At 40.4% G+C, this 12,380-nt stretch overlaps 2 protein-coding genes across 5 annotated transcripts; both read left to right on the top strand.

The window, feature by feature from the left end:
- Positions 1 to 1,738: 1,738 nt before the first annotated feature.
- On the top strand, positions 1,739 to 5,000 carry LOC125471986 (pyruvate kinase, cytosolic isozyme-like). 4 transcript variants are annotated; one of them, XM_048572984.1, is made up of 4 exons: positions 1,739 to 1,910; positions 2,056 to 2,443; positions 3,357 to 3,818; positions 3,961 to 5,000. In XM_048572984.1, the coding sequence occupies exons 2-4, from the start codon at positions 2,186 to 2,188 to the stop codon at positions 4,771 to 4,773; spliced, it is 1,533 nt and encodes a 510-aa protein (XP_048428941.1). In that variant the 5' UTR covers positions 1,739 to 1,910; positions 2,056 to 2,185; the 3' UTR covers positions 4,774 to 5,000. The 4 variants fall into 4 exon arrangements, with proteins under 4 accessions (XP_048428941.1, XP_048428940.1, XP_048428939.1 ...); XM_048572983.1 differs by having other exon boundaries at positions 2,051 to 2,443; XM_048572982.1 differs by having other exon boundaries at positions 1,739 to 1,914.
- Positions 5,001 to 8,284: 3,284 nt separating this feature from the next.
- On the top strand, positions 8,285 to 11,655 carry LOC103943279 (alpha-galactosidase 1-like). The gene is given in 16 exon segments (XM_048572881.1): positions 8,285 to 8,698; positions 9,053 to 9,111; positions 9,199 to 9,255; positions 9,341 to 9,375; positions 9,451 to 9,554; positions 9,682 to 9,757; positions 9,870 to 9,928; positions 10,054 to 10,091; positions 10,094 to 10,118; positions 10,216 to 10,299; positions 10,400 to 10,464; positions 10,591 to 10,673; positions 10,766 to 10,856; positions 10,967 to 11,016; positions 11,112 to 11,252; positions 11,369 to 11,655. Coding segments are annotated over 16 exon segments (1,233 nt in total). The 5' UTR covers positions 8,285 to 8,525; the 3' UTR covers positions 11,462 to 11,655.
- The last annotated feature ends 725 nt before the right edge of the window (positions 11,656 to 12,380 follow it).

Below are 12,380 nucleotides of genomic sequence, written 5' to 3'. Positions count from 1 at the left end.
TTGGAATTCTGAAGAATTTTAATTCTTTTAATGAATATATGGGTATTCAATCAGAAATTTAAGTGATTATCTGAAATTCAATGTGTATTCAATCAGGAATTTAAGTGATTATCTGAAATTCAATGTGTATTCAATCAGGATTTTAAGATAGTTTATTAAAATCGTTAGAAATTCGAGTGTATTCAATTAAGATTTTAAAGAATTTTATAACAATCCACGTATATTCAAATAGAATTTGATTTTAAAGAATTTGACAAAGTTGAGGAATTTGAGAGATTTTGTATTGAATTTTAAGTATCCATAAATCTCACATTTTCGCAAGAGATTTTGAGGGAATTGAATCAAAATTTTACATGGAATCTCTACAAATCAATTAGACTCCATAAAAATCTATGGATTTATAAATCCTTTAAAATATCTCAAATTCTCAGTTGAATACACCCCCTTAAAATCCTGATTGAATACACATTGAATTTTAGTGAATCACTTAAAATTTTGATTGGATACCTCTTGATTCATTAAAAGAATAAAAATTCCTCAAAATCTCAATTGAATACACTCCTAAAGGGAACTGGAGAGATTTCGTAGTGTATTTTAAGCATTCACAAATCTCAACTCTTCCCAAGAGATTTCAAGAGAATTGAATCAAAATTTTACATGGAATCTCTACAAATCAATTAAACTCCATAAAAATTCATGAATTTATAAATCTACTAAAATTTCTCAAATTCCCAATTTAATACACCCTAAAAATGGATAATACTGAATGAATGAGAGGTTTTTGGGCCAAGAGTAATCTTATGTTTACAATCTCTCTAATATGTGTGACTCACCAAAACATATAGGTCTCATCTCTAATAAAAAGATGATACAAATAGAGGGTAAGAATAATGTTTTATTAGGCCAATGCTCTCCTTGTTATTTTCTCAAAAACGTTCAATTGAGTCTCTTATTTTCTTCGGATGAGTTTGTATTTATGGAATAAGATTATTTCCTCTCCTAATCCCCTCATCTCTTCTCTCACTTTCATTTTTGTCTTTCTTTCTCTATGAAAAAGTTGAGGTTTTTCAGTCAAAATGGTCCCTCAGATTCGCATAATTCTTTACTTTGTTTCCTGAGATTTGAAATCAATATAAGTGGTTTCTGAAGTTGTCTACCATGGTCATTCGTGAATAGTTATGTTAAATAAAGATTAAAATGATAAAACTATTCTCAAGTGTAATAAACAATAGGCCAAAATGATTTAACAAAAATTGAGAATATTTTTGTCATTTTATTCTTATTTAATGGAAATTTTTCATGAAATGATCAAAATGATTGATGTGAACATTCGATTTCAAATCTCATGACCAAAATAAAGAGTTATGCAAATTTCAGAGACTATTTTGGATAAAAAGCTAAGAAATAAAAAATATTAACGTTGTTTAATCGTGACTATTCAAAAAGAAAGAGAGAAAAAATAAGAGGAATTACCATTCAAAAATGAGAAGAGAAAAAATGAAAGGAATTAGAAGGGGAGAAAATTGTACTCCTATCCTATGTAAAGAGAGAACAGTTGGCGAGGGTAGTCGGTTCACAAATTACCACCAGCGTCCGGTCCAGTGGGGTCCACCGGTTTCAAAGTTGCCCACCGTTTACATTACTCTTACAGGTCCGGTCCAGTGGGGTCCACCGGTTTCAAAGTTGCCCACCGTTTACAATACTCTTACACGTCCGGTCTAGTCACTGGTGCCTAAGCCCACAGTTTACTTTACTCTTTCACCAAAAGACACACAGTCTCCGCAACTGCTCACTCGGATTTGTGATTGCCTCCTCCTCTCCTCTCCTTTGCTGTTCCCTCCTCCTCCGTACTACTACTGCTACTGTCACACCAGCTGTCCCCGCCGCCACGAGCAAGGCTTAGTAATTAAGTTGGTAACCTTGCTACTTCTTCTTTGTTTTTTTTTATTTTTTTATTTTTACTAATTTGAAGGTAGAAATCCGAGATAGAAGGGCTTCCCTTGTTTTGTTTTGTTTTGTTTGTGTGCTGCTAATTGCTAATCAATCTCAGCTCAGAATCGACTTGAAATCGAATCGGAAGATAAAATCATCATCATCATCATCATTGTCATCGATCCAAGATCTATCTATCTTATCTAGCCGAGAAAAGAAGAGAAGAAAGTCAATCAAATTCATATTTCAAAGCATGGCCAACATAGACATAGAAGGAATACTCAAGGAGCTCCCCAACGACGGCCGCATCCCCAAGACCAAGATCGTTTGCACCCTGGGCCCTTCTTCCCGCTCCGTCCCAATGGTCGAGAAGCTTCTAAGGGCTGGCATGAACGTAGCCCGCTTCAACTTCTCTCACGGCACCCACGACTACCACCAGGAGACCCTCGACAATCTCCGCACTGCCATGCACAACACTCAGATCCTCTGCGCCGTCATGCTCGATACAAAGGTCCCTATCTATCTCTCTATTTCCTAATTAATTTCTCGATTTCACTTTCCTATACATACATACTTCTGCAGCTACATATGTATACCCTCACTTGTGTAATTTTCATCCTACTCTTGTTTTTTGTTTTCCTGCTTTGCTTTCTGGCGAACTACTGGAATGAATGAAGAAATAAATAAATAAATAGCATTGTTTAATTGTCTCTCTGTGTTATTCACCATTAGTCTTCATTATCCGCTTCTTAGTTATCATCCAATTCGACTCCTGTGTTTGTCCTATTATTATCCATATATGATACCTTTTTCCTACTCTACTCTACTCTACTCCAATGGAATGGATACATGAATATGAATATTTATCACCTGGGCCTCTATGCCCCACACATGGTTTTAAGGGTTGTATATCTTCCAGTTCCTTACTCTAGAATTTAGCTTCCGAGCCTCTACCAATATCGTTTGGCTGATTCATGTGGTTCACTATTCACATCCTCTTGAGATAAGTGGTCTATGTCAGTAAACGTTGAAAGTTGTTTTATTTCTGTCCCATGTTCCTGAGAGAAACAACACTGGGTAGGCTTGGTCACTATTACAACAGAAAGAATTGCTACAAGATTAAGTTCGCGCCTCTACTAAAATATATATAACTGTTAGAAAGCAAACTACTGCATTATGGTATCGGAGCATTAGATCCCATGTTCAATTTCTTGCAATCACAACCCTCTCAATCTTAAGTTGAATCCACATGCTGGTTCTACCGGTGGAAAGAGCCTACATATGACAGCAAGTGTTAGAATATAAAAAAATTGTTAATCCACATTCTAACAAACTCTAACAACAATTAAAGATGGTCTGGTCTACAATAATGTTACACTTTCCACATTTTGAAACTGAACACTTGTTACTTCCACTTTTCGTAGGGACCTGAGATTCGGACTGGATTCCTCAAGGGTGGAAAACCCATACAACTTAAGGAAGGGCAGGAAATTACTATTACTACTGATTACAGCATCAAGGGGGATGAAGAGATGATTTCCATGAGCTACAAGAAGCTGGCTGTGGATTTGAAGCCGAGAAATACCATTTTATGTGCAGACGGCACCATTACTCTCACTGTATTATCTTGTAATCCAGCAGCTGGTACAGTTAGGTGCTGCTGTGAGAACACTGCAATGCTGGGTGAAAGAAAAAATGTCAATCTTCCTGGTATTGTGGTGGATCTTCCCACACTGACGGAGAAGGATAAGGAAGATATTCTGGAATGGGGCGTGCCCAACAAGATTGATATGATTGCTCTTTCATTTGTACGCAAGGGATCAGATCTTGTTAATGTCCGTAAAGTTCTTGGACCTCATGCCAAGAACATACAATTGATGTCAAAGGTATGACCAGTAACCTCGCTTTTAATGTTCGATTGTCCCAGCATTGAAGTCGGAAGATGATCCGTAGCTTTACTTTTTGGGTTTGTATGTCTGAATGTTTTTTTCATTAATTAACCAGTTAAGTTTGCTGTGGTTTCTATAGGTTGAGAACCAGGAGGGAGTTATCAACTTTGATGAGATATTGCGAGAGACAGATTCATTCATGGTTGCCCGTGGTGATCTTGGAATGGAAATCCCAGTTGAGAAAATTTTTCTGGCACAAAAGATGATGATATATAAGTGTAATCTTGTGGGCAAGCCCGTGGTCACTGCCACTCAGATGCTTGAATCCATGATCAAGTCTCCACGGCCAACCCGTGCTGAAGCCACCGATGTAGCTAATGCTGTCCTTGATGGCACTGATTGTGTCATGCTTAGTGGTGAGAGTGCAGCTGGGTCCTATCCAGAACTCGCCGTGAAAATCATGGCTCGTATATGTATTGAGGCTGAATCTTCCCTTGATTACAGGGCAATCTTTAAGGAGATGATAAAGTCGACGCCCCTTCCAATGAGCCCTTTGGAGAGTCTTGCATCCTCTGCTGTCAGAACAGCCAATAAGGCCAGAGCCAAACTCATTGTTGTGTTGACACGAGGTGGGAGCACAGCCAAATTGGTGGCGAAGTACCGGCCAGCTGTTCCTATCCTGTCAGTGGTGGTTCCAGTTCTGACCACAGACTCCTTTGATTGGACCTGCAGTGATGAGAGTCCGGCAAGACATAGCCTGATCTACAGGGGGTTGATTCCTCTATTGGCTGAAGGGTCTGCCAAAGCTACCGATGCAGAATCCACAGAGGTGATCCTGGAAGCTGCTCTGAAGTCAGCAACAGAGAGGGGATTGTGCACGCCTGGGGATGCTGTGGTGGCACTTCATCGCATTGGAGTCGCCTCTGTTATTAAGATCTGTGTGGTAAAATAAAACTGAGGTTTGCAGAGTACCAACATTTGCACGGTAAAGCAATGTAGCTGAGATGGACTAAATGGGTTTTGGTTTCTAGCCCCTTATTATGTTTTAGCGATCACAGCAGTGAAAAGTGTAGTAGTTACCTTTCTTTTCTGAAGCTATGTGAGAGGGCATGGTACCTCTAGATTTTTATTGCTTTATGCTGCACAAGCTATGAGCTATTATGGGAGTATGCTTGATTTTGCCCGGGTGTAGAAATAAGGCTCAGGGGACTATTACCGCTATGTTTGGACGAGAGACTTTTAAAATACCAAAGAAGTTCAGTCTCAAACCAGTTTTGAAAACTGGACTACGAGAACACTAAAAAACATAAAATGGGATTTGGAATGACACATTTCCAGGAGTCATTTCAAAGTTTACCCCAATGGTGCATTCCTAACAAATTTACCCCAAGTTCCATGGAACATTTAAAGTCCCTCGCCCAAGTGCGCTGCTGTAGTTTTTCTGGTTGTGGTTGGTCTTGATCATGTTAGGGGTTGGGCCTGTTGGCACATTCTCTGCTGAATAGTATGTGGTTGAACACCAGAAACTATATCATAAAAGGCCTACAGAGAGGCAAACAAACATACATAAACCAGGCATGACAATGGTAAACCACAAAGACCCCTAGTAGAGGTGTGGTTAAATGATAACAGGTAGTCCGCATTTCAAAAAAGACAAGATGCGACCCACGACATCATCATCTCGTAAAACCACCCGATGCAATCTGTGAGCCCGCCATTAGCAAACGGGCACCCAGACATCGGCAATCAAAGTTACCCCCCAGCTGTTTAAACCCGAGCCCACACTAGAATGCTCCCACTACCCCTAACACGAACTAGATAAACAATTATCGCTTCAAGGGAGTACCGACCAGAATTACATACCTACTCTACGCCAACTCGGCACCAGCTGGCACCGTACAGCAACGCAAAAGCCTCCGCTGCAGCAGCAGAAGGAGCAGATATAGCATGCCGGCTGCAGCCACAAATTCTCTCTCCTCATGTCCCGCGCAATCAATCCAACAAATCCCATCTTTGAGGCCTTGACCACTAGCATCCACAAATCTCACAAAGGAGAGGCCAGGAGCACACACCACCCGCCACCTGGGTACCGCTCCTCCCGTCACCCCCTTCCCTAACCCCAGCCTTGGCCTTAGCACCAAAAAACGAGCTCATAGCCGCAGAAACATCAGCCAAGACTTTTAAAGGGTTAACAGACATCCCTTTGAAAACAAAATCACAACGAGCTTTCCAAATACACCAACAGGTAAAAACAATATAAGATTGTCTCCACTTTGTATCTCCAAAGTTGCATAAAGTCGGAGAGAATACCTTCTGAATCCAGTCCAGCCAAGACGGGAGAGAAAGACGATCCAATTTATACCCCAAAGCCCCACCAAACCAAATTGGCTCAACCCAAGAGCAAGAAAGGAAAATGTGCTCAATGGTTTCATCATGGCAGCAGCAAATAGGACAAGTAGAGTTCAGAGAAGACCGTCGTCGGTACAGAGCTTCCCGAGTAGGAAGACAATTATGCACCGTAAGCCACAAGAAATGTCGCAACTTGGGGGGCACCTCCAGCTTCCAAATCCCCTTCCAAAACGCCTTGGGAACCCCACGAACAGAAGGCCGACGCTTGTCCCTCCTAGCCAGTGATTTACCTTGCAGCCATCTATAACCCGACTTGACCGAATAAGTACCGTTCTTACTCAAATCCCAGATAAGCCTATCATTACGACTTAGATCCCCCAAAGGCGTCTCCTCAATAGCCTGCAAAACCTCCCCCGATATGAAAGGCTGTAAAAAGCTAAGATTCCACCTCCCCGACTCCGGACATATAAGCGCACTGACCCTTAAACTGGGAGTAACCGCAACCTGGCCAACCGGCACCGGATGTCCCAGGGGCAGGGATGGAAGCCACCTATCCTGCCACACCCGCACCTCCTGACCGCCCAAAATCTGCCAATGGGAACCCTCCTTGATCACGTCCCTGCCACAGATGAGGCTGCTCCATGCCCAAGAAGCCCGACCACCTTTCTTCGCATCCCATATCGAGCAATGGGGAAAATACCGGGCTTTCATCACCCTAGCCCACAGCGAGTCCGGTTCCGTGATTAAGCGCCAACATTGTTTAGCAAGCAGAGCATCATTAAATTCCATAAAGTTTCTGAAGCCCAAACCACCCAAGTCTTTTGGCAAACCCAAAACCTCCTTAGAGACCCAATGAATCTTTTGGGCTCCCTCCTTGCAACCCCACCAAAATCCAGCCACCAACGCATCCAATTCCTGACAAACGACGGCGGGGAAGGAGGTTGGACCTTGCATTTTTTTATTTTTTTTTGGAAGGAGGTTGGACCTTGCATATTAAGCTAGAGAGATTCTCTTTAAAGCCGAAGACAAAGCCTAAGACAATGGTGATGATGTGCAAATAAATAAATTAATACAATCGATTGAAAAGTAGATTCCCTCTAAAGCCAAAGCTAGCTACCCCTAGTGCGCAGTGCGGTCGTAAAGCTCAAAACAGCAGTAGGCCCACTTCCCACGCACCAAGCATTCATGCAAAGAGACAAAAAACAACCTACCTGCCCTGCGCCTCTTCTCTGTTGCTCTCACCCTCTTCTCGCACTCACCACAATCCAAGTGCCGTATTCAAGAACCTTTAGCATGCAAATGCATCGCCAACAAGAATCGATGAGTCCGGAGCCATTGTAGCGAAGGCAGATAGGCTCATAGCCAGGAGAGCCATTGTGACCAGACCACAATATAGAACAACTTACACGTGTAAGGTTTATTGTTACATCATTACATCAGAAAGCTACAATGACCATAAACCATTTATTGATCACACGACGAGTGAGAAGGAAGGCGACATAAGATTGGAGCTCAGATAGCCAAGGGTGGTGTCAATTGCTAATTTCGAGGAATACAGCTAGCTAAGAGAAGGCCCTTGTCAGTTGGTCAGGAATCGGGACTCAACGCATCGCGCATCGCATGAAAAACATGTGAGTGTCAGAGTGTAATTCCATTTCATTTGTGTCTATCTATTCAATCTACGTTCACTTTCAGCAGGCCACTTTCCTCTTCTCGTTGTTAAAAGTTATACATTGTACGGTGATCCTAATAATCCTTTCTTCCCAAAGATTTTTAATTTATTATTCCATTTTTCCAAATATTAATTGAATATTTGAAGATTCCGACCACACTTTCAATAATGTAATTAAATATTTTATATGTCCCCAATCCAATCCAGAAAATATTTTTATTTATTTACTTACTATTTGGTGTTAGAAAATCTTTTTTATGTCGCTAATTTAGAGGGTTTCACTATTTGTCCTTATTGGCTAGTTACCAGTTACGCGAACTTTCTTTATATGGCGGGATTCTTGACAAAAATTAAGGTGAAAATATTCACCGTAACGAAAACACCACTCAACGGTGGAATTCTTATCTTATCATACTCTTTAATATAGTTATTTTCTTTTAAGTCTAAAATACGGGATTGTAGTGTAAAACAATTTAAAGTTCATATCTCCTTTTATCTCTCCAACGGAATTTGATCCTCTCTTTTTAATTTCCTTTTTTTTTTTTTTTGTGGATATAGAGCATTCTTATCCTAAGATAAAGAGAGAATCAGAGGAATCTGGTCAAGTGAGTCAACATTAGAGGGGAGTGAGTGGTAGAGTAAGAGACAGTAAGGAAGGAGAAGCAGCAGCAGCGGCAGCCAATATGGGGAAGAAGGATGGTGGTGATTGTGATCATGGTACAATAGTGATGATTGTGATGTTGTTGATAATGGCAATGGGTTTATCGTTTGCTTCTTCAGCTTCAGCTGCAGCAGCTTCTTCGCAACTCAGACGAAATCTGCTTGCCAACGGACTTGGACTCACTCCTCCCATGGGGTAGAATTTTACTCATTTACAAACTATATAAAATTAATATTCTTGCCTCCTTTGATCGATGGTCAGCCACAGCCAGTCAGATCAGATTCTAAGATATATATATATATATATATATATATATTTATATTTCAGCAAACTTACGAAATGGGAAGCAATTTATTTTCCTTCTGCTGTTTTTACGCACTTGGAGTGTTATATATATCAACAACTACAAGAGGCCGTTTGCGTTTAAATCCTAATATTATATATATCAACATGTGCCGCAACCCACAACTACAATTTTATTCAAATACTTGCAAGCTTGTGGGATTAAGATTAAATGATTAATGTTGTTTTCTTTGCTTGCTTAATTAGGTGGAATAGTTGGAATCACTTCAACTGCAAAATCGATGAGAAAATCATCAAAGCAACCGGTAACTCCAGCAACTTAACTCTTGCCTACTCATCAAAGCCATGTTTTGTTTCCAAAGCTTGCTTAATTTCTCTGGTTGGTTTGACAGCTGATGCACTGGTTTCCACTGGTCTCTCTAAACTTGGATATACCTATGTTAACATAGGTATCCTTCTTCTCTCTTTTTTTGTTTTTTGGGTAGCTTGGTACTTTCCAATTTTAATAAAAGCTGATGCTCTCTATATCTATAGATGATTGCTGGGCCGAAATTGCTCGTGATCACAAGGTATTTGTTTCTATTTTTCATCACAAACAAGCTCGGCTGTAAAAGTACTGAACATGCATAAAATTTCATACGCAGCGCAATCTAGTGCCCAAGAAATCAACATTTCCATCAGGCATTAAAGCTCTTGCGGATTATGTTCACAGCAAGGGTCTTAAGCTAGGAATTTACTCAGATGCAGGGTAACACATCTAACTCTCATACACCCCATCCCATTACAGATATATGCTACATGTAGAGCCGTTCTTGAATGTTGATATATACTTAAAGTACAACTAAACAAATAGTACATTCGCTTATACTTTGCAGGTACTTCACTTGCAGCAAAACCATGCCTGGTTCACTTGGCCACGAAGAGCAAGATGCCAAAACATTTGCTGCCTGGGTACGATATATATGTTGGAATCACTTCACTCAATAAAAAGGACTCATAACATCTCCAATGATGATGATATGTTGTCACAGAATCTTGAAATGCTCATGCACTTTCTTTGCAGGGAATTGATTATTTGAAGTATGATAACTGTAATAATGATGACTCCAAGCCAACTGTTAGGTAAAATACCTAGAATAGCTATGATGATACCGCACAAAGTACTTTCCTGCCTGCACTTAATTTTCCCGGGATAAGGTCTCCATATGACAAATACCTTTCTACAAATATTTCAACTCTTCTTGTAGGTACCCTGTAATGACCCGAGCTCTGATGAAATCAGGTCGTCCATATTCTTTTCGCTTTGTGAATGGTAATGGTCCTGTTTGCTTAAATTCAAAAACCATGTATCGTGTTTTTCTTAGTAATAGGCCTAAGTTTTTAATTTTGCTTTCTATTTCGTTTTTTAGGGGAGATTTGCACCCTGCTCAATGGGGTGCTAAAGTAGGAAATAGCTGGAGAACTACTAATGACATTTCTGATACATGGGAAAGGTAGAAACATGTATGCGCTTCCGTTGACTCTCAATTTGGTCTCATGTTTTTGGGGTCTCACTCTCACATAATACCTTTTTATTGGCATTTTGCTTGGCAGTATGATCTCTAGAGCTGACGTGAATGAAGTTTATGCTGAATTTGCCAGACCTGGTGGCTGGAATGGTGAATATTCCACTAATGCAACCAACAACCCCGTTTTACATATACTGTCATTTGGGTTGGGCACACTGTTGAGTGTTGATGTTTCACTAAGAGGTTAATCTTATTTATCTGCTGAAATTTGAACAGATCCTGACATGTTAGAAGTGGGGAATGGAGGAATGACAAAAGATGAATATGTAGTCCATTTTAGCGTATGGGCCATTTCTAAGGTACCATAAACTTTAATATGCTAGATGCTCTTCTTTATATGAAATGTGCAATTTTAGGTCATCTGTTTGGTTACACATGAGCTGTGTTGCAGGCTCCCCTTCTTCTTGGCTGCGATGTGAGGAATATCACAAAAGAGAACATGGAGATCATTGCAAATAAAGAGGTTATCTCTGTAAACCAAGGTAAGTACAAGCTTTGGACGGACACTGATTTTCCTTCCTAGTGAGTGAAGTGAACGATCAAGTTGCACTAATAGCGGAATTTTGATTTTTATGATGGTTAACTGTAACAGATCCACTTGGTGTCCAAGCTAAAAAGGTCAGATCAGAAGGGGATCTGGAGGTAAAAATGAAAATGCCAGCAAATCTCTTGTGATATGTATACATAACGTAAGTATTCTGTCATTGTGTGTGTAACTCTGAAATTTGAATGAACAGATTTGGGCGGGGCCCCTTTCAGGATACAGAGTAGCTCTACTCCTTGTCAACCGAGGCCCTTGGCGAACTGCAGTCACAGCTCACTGGGATGACATTGAGATCCCCACAAACACTGTTGTTGAAGCAAGAGACCTCTGGGAGGTATACTAATTCTTTGTATTATCAATCATCTGTTTTTTCTCAATTCTTGCTACTTTTGGCAGCTGTGTTGTAATTTATGGGAGATATTTACTGATACCTTGCTTTCTGTCATGCAGCACAAGACATTGAAGGCACAATTTGTCGGAAACTTGACAGCCACTGTGGACTCTCATGCATGCAAAATGTATGTTTTGAAGCCAGAGTCTTAACCATGTATGAGTTGAGTTCTGTTGAATCAGAATGTTCATGGTGTTGATGAGAGGTCTCTGAGGTCTCTCTCATTAATGTTTGTCGCATTCATGGTTTACAATCTACGAGCTGTTCCTATTTACCATTTGACCAAAACTTGACTTCCAATTAATAACAATCTGGAGGAAGCAAATTAGTTCCTCTTCTCCGCTGATTTTTATGTGTGCGTGTGTGTGTGTTTGCGTCTTGTGGCGGATGGGCCTCCCCTCAAGGGAATGAGTGAAACTTGTGCAATCTCATCTGTTTCAGTGGTGGTGTGTCTATGACCTACCTGCATGTATGTTAGCTTAGATTCCTCTAATTCAGATTACAACATTTGACACACATAGTATTGATAAAAAACTTGGCGCGGGTTAGCGCTATTAATGGCCATGCGCTTAATCTTGATTCTCATGAGTGATTTTAGAGAACAACCCAATTCTCACAATCACGGCTCACGAGTACTCTCACTTAGGTGAGTCCTCCAAGAGTACATGTGACCTGTACTCTGCAGGAGATTGCCCGCCTTGGAACTCATTCAGGACAATGTCCTTCCTTAACATCATATATCATTAGCACAAATGTCATAGGGATGCGCAGGGATTTTATTTCAATTCTCCTATTTTAGAGTGTTGGAATATAGGTCGCACAATATGGATTGTTTCTACCCATTGAACCTTCTTCATGGGATCTCCAATCACAAAGGTTGGATTTCTTCTCTAGGTGACTTCCTTATGGGTTTAAGCCCATCCCCCTCAACAAATCTGGGACTCCATTCCTAGATAGACCTTTGGTCAATTGATCTGCAATGTTCTTTTCCGACTTCACATAGTCTAAAGAAACAACTTCTTTATTTAACAAGCTTCTCACAGATTTGTATCTAACATTAATATGTCTATT

Source organism: the organism of the source record quoted next, unplaced genomic scaffold (assembly GCF_019419815.1).
Source record: "Pyrus x bretschneideri cultivar Hongxiangsu unplaced genomic scaffold, Pyrus_bretschneideri_v1 Contig63, whole genome shotgun sequence".
Classification (NCBI taxonomy): Eukaryota; Viridiplantae; Streptophyta; class Magnoliopsida; order Rosales; family Rosaceae; genus Pyrus; species Pyrus x bretschneideri.
The sequence above is the reverse complement of the archived record's forward strand: the minus strand, read 5'-3'. Positions and strand labels throughout refer to the sequence as shown.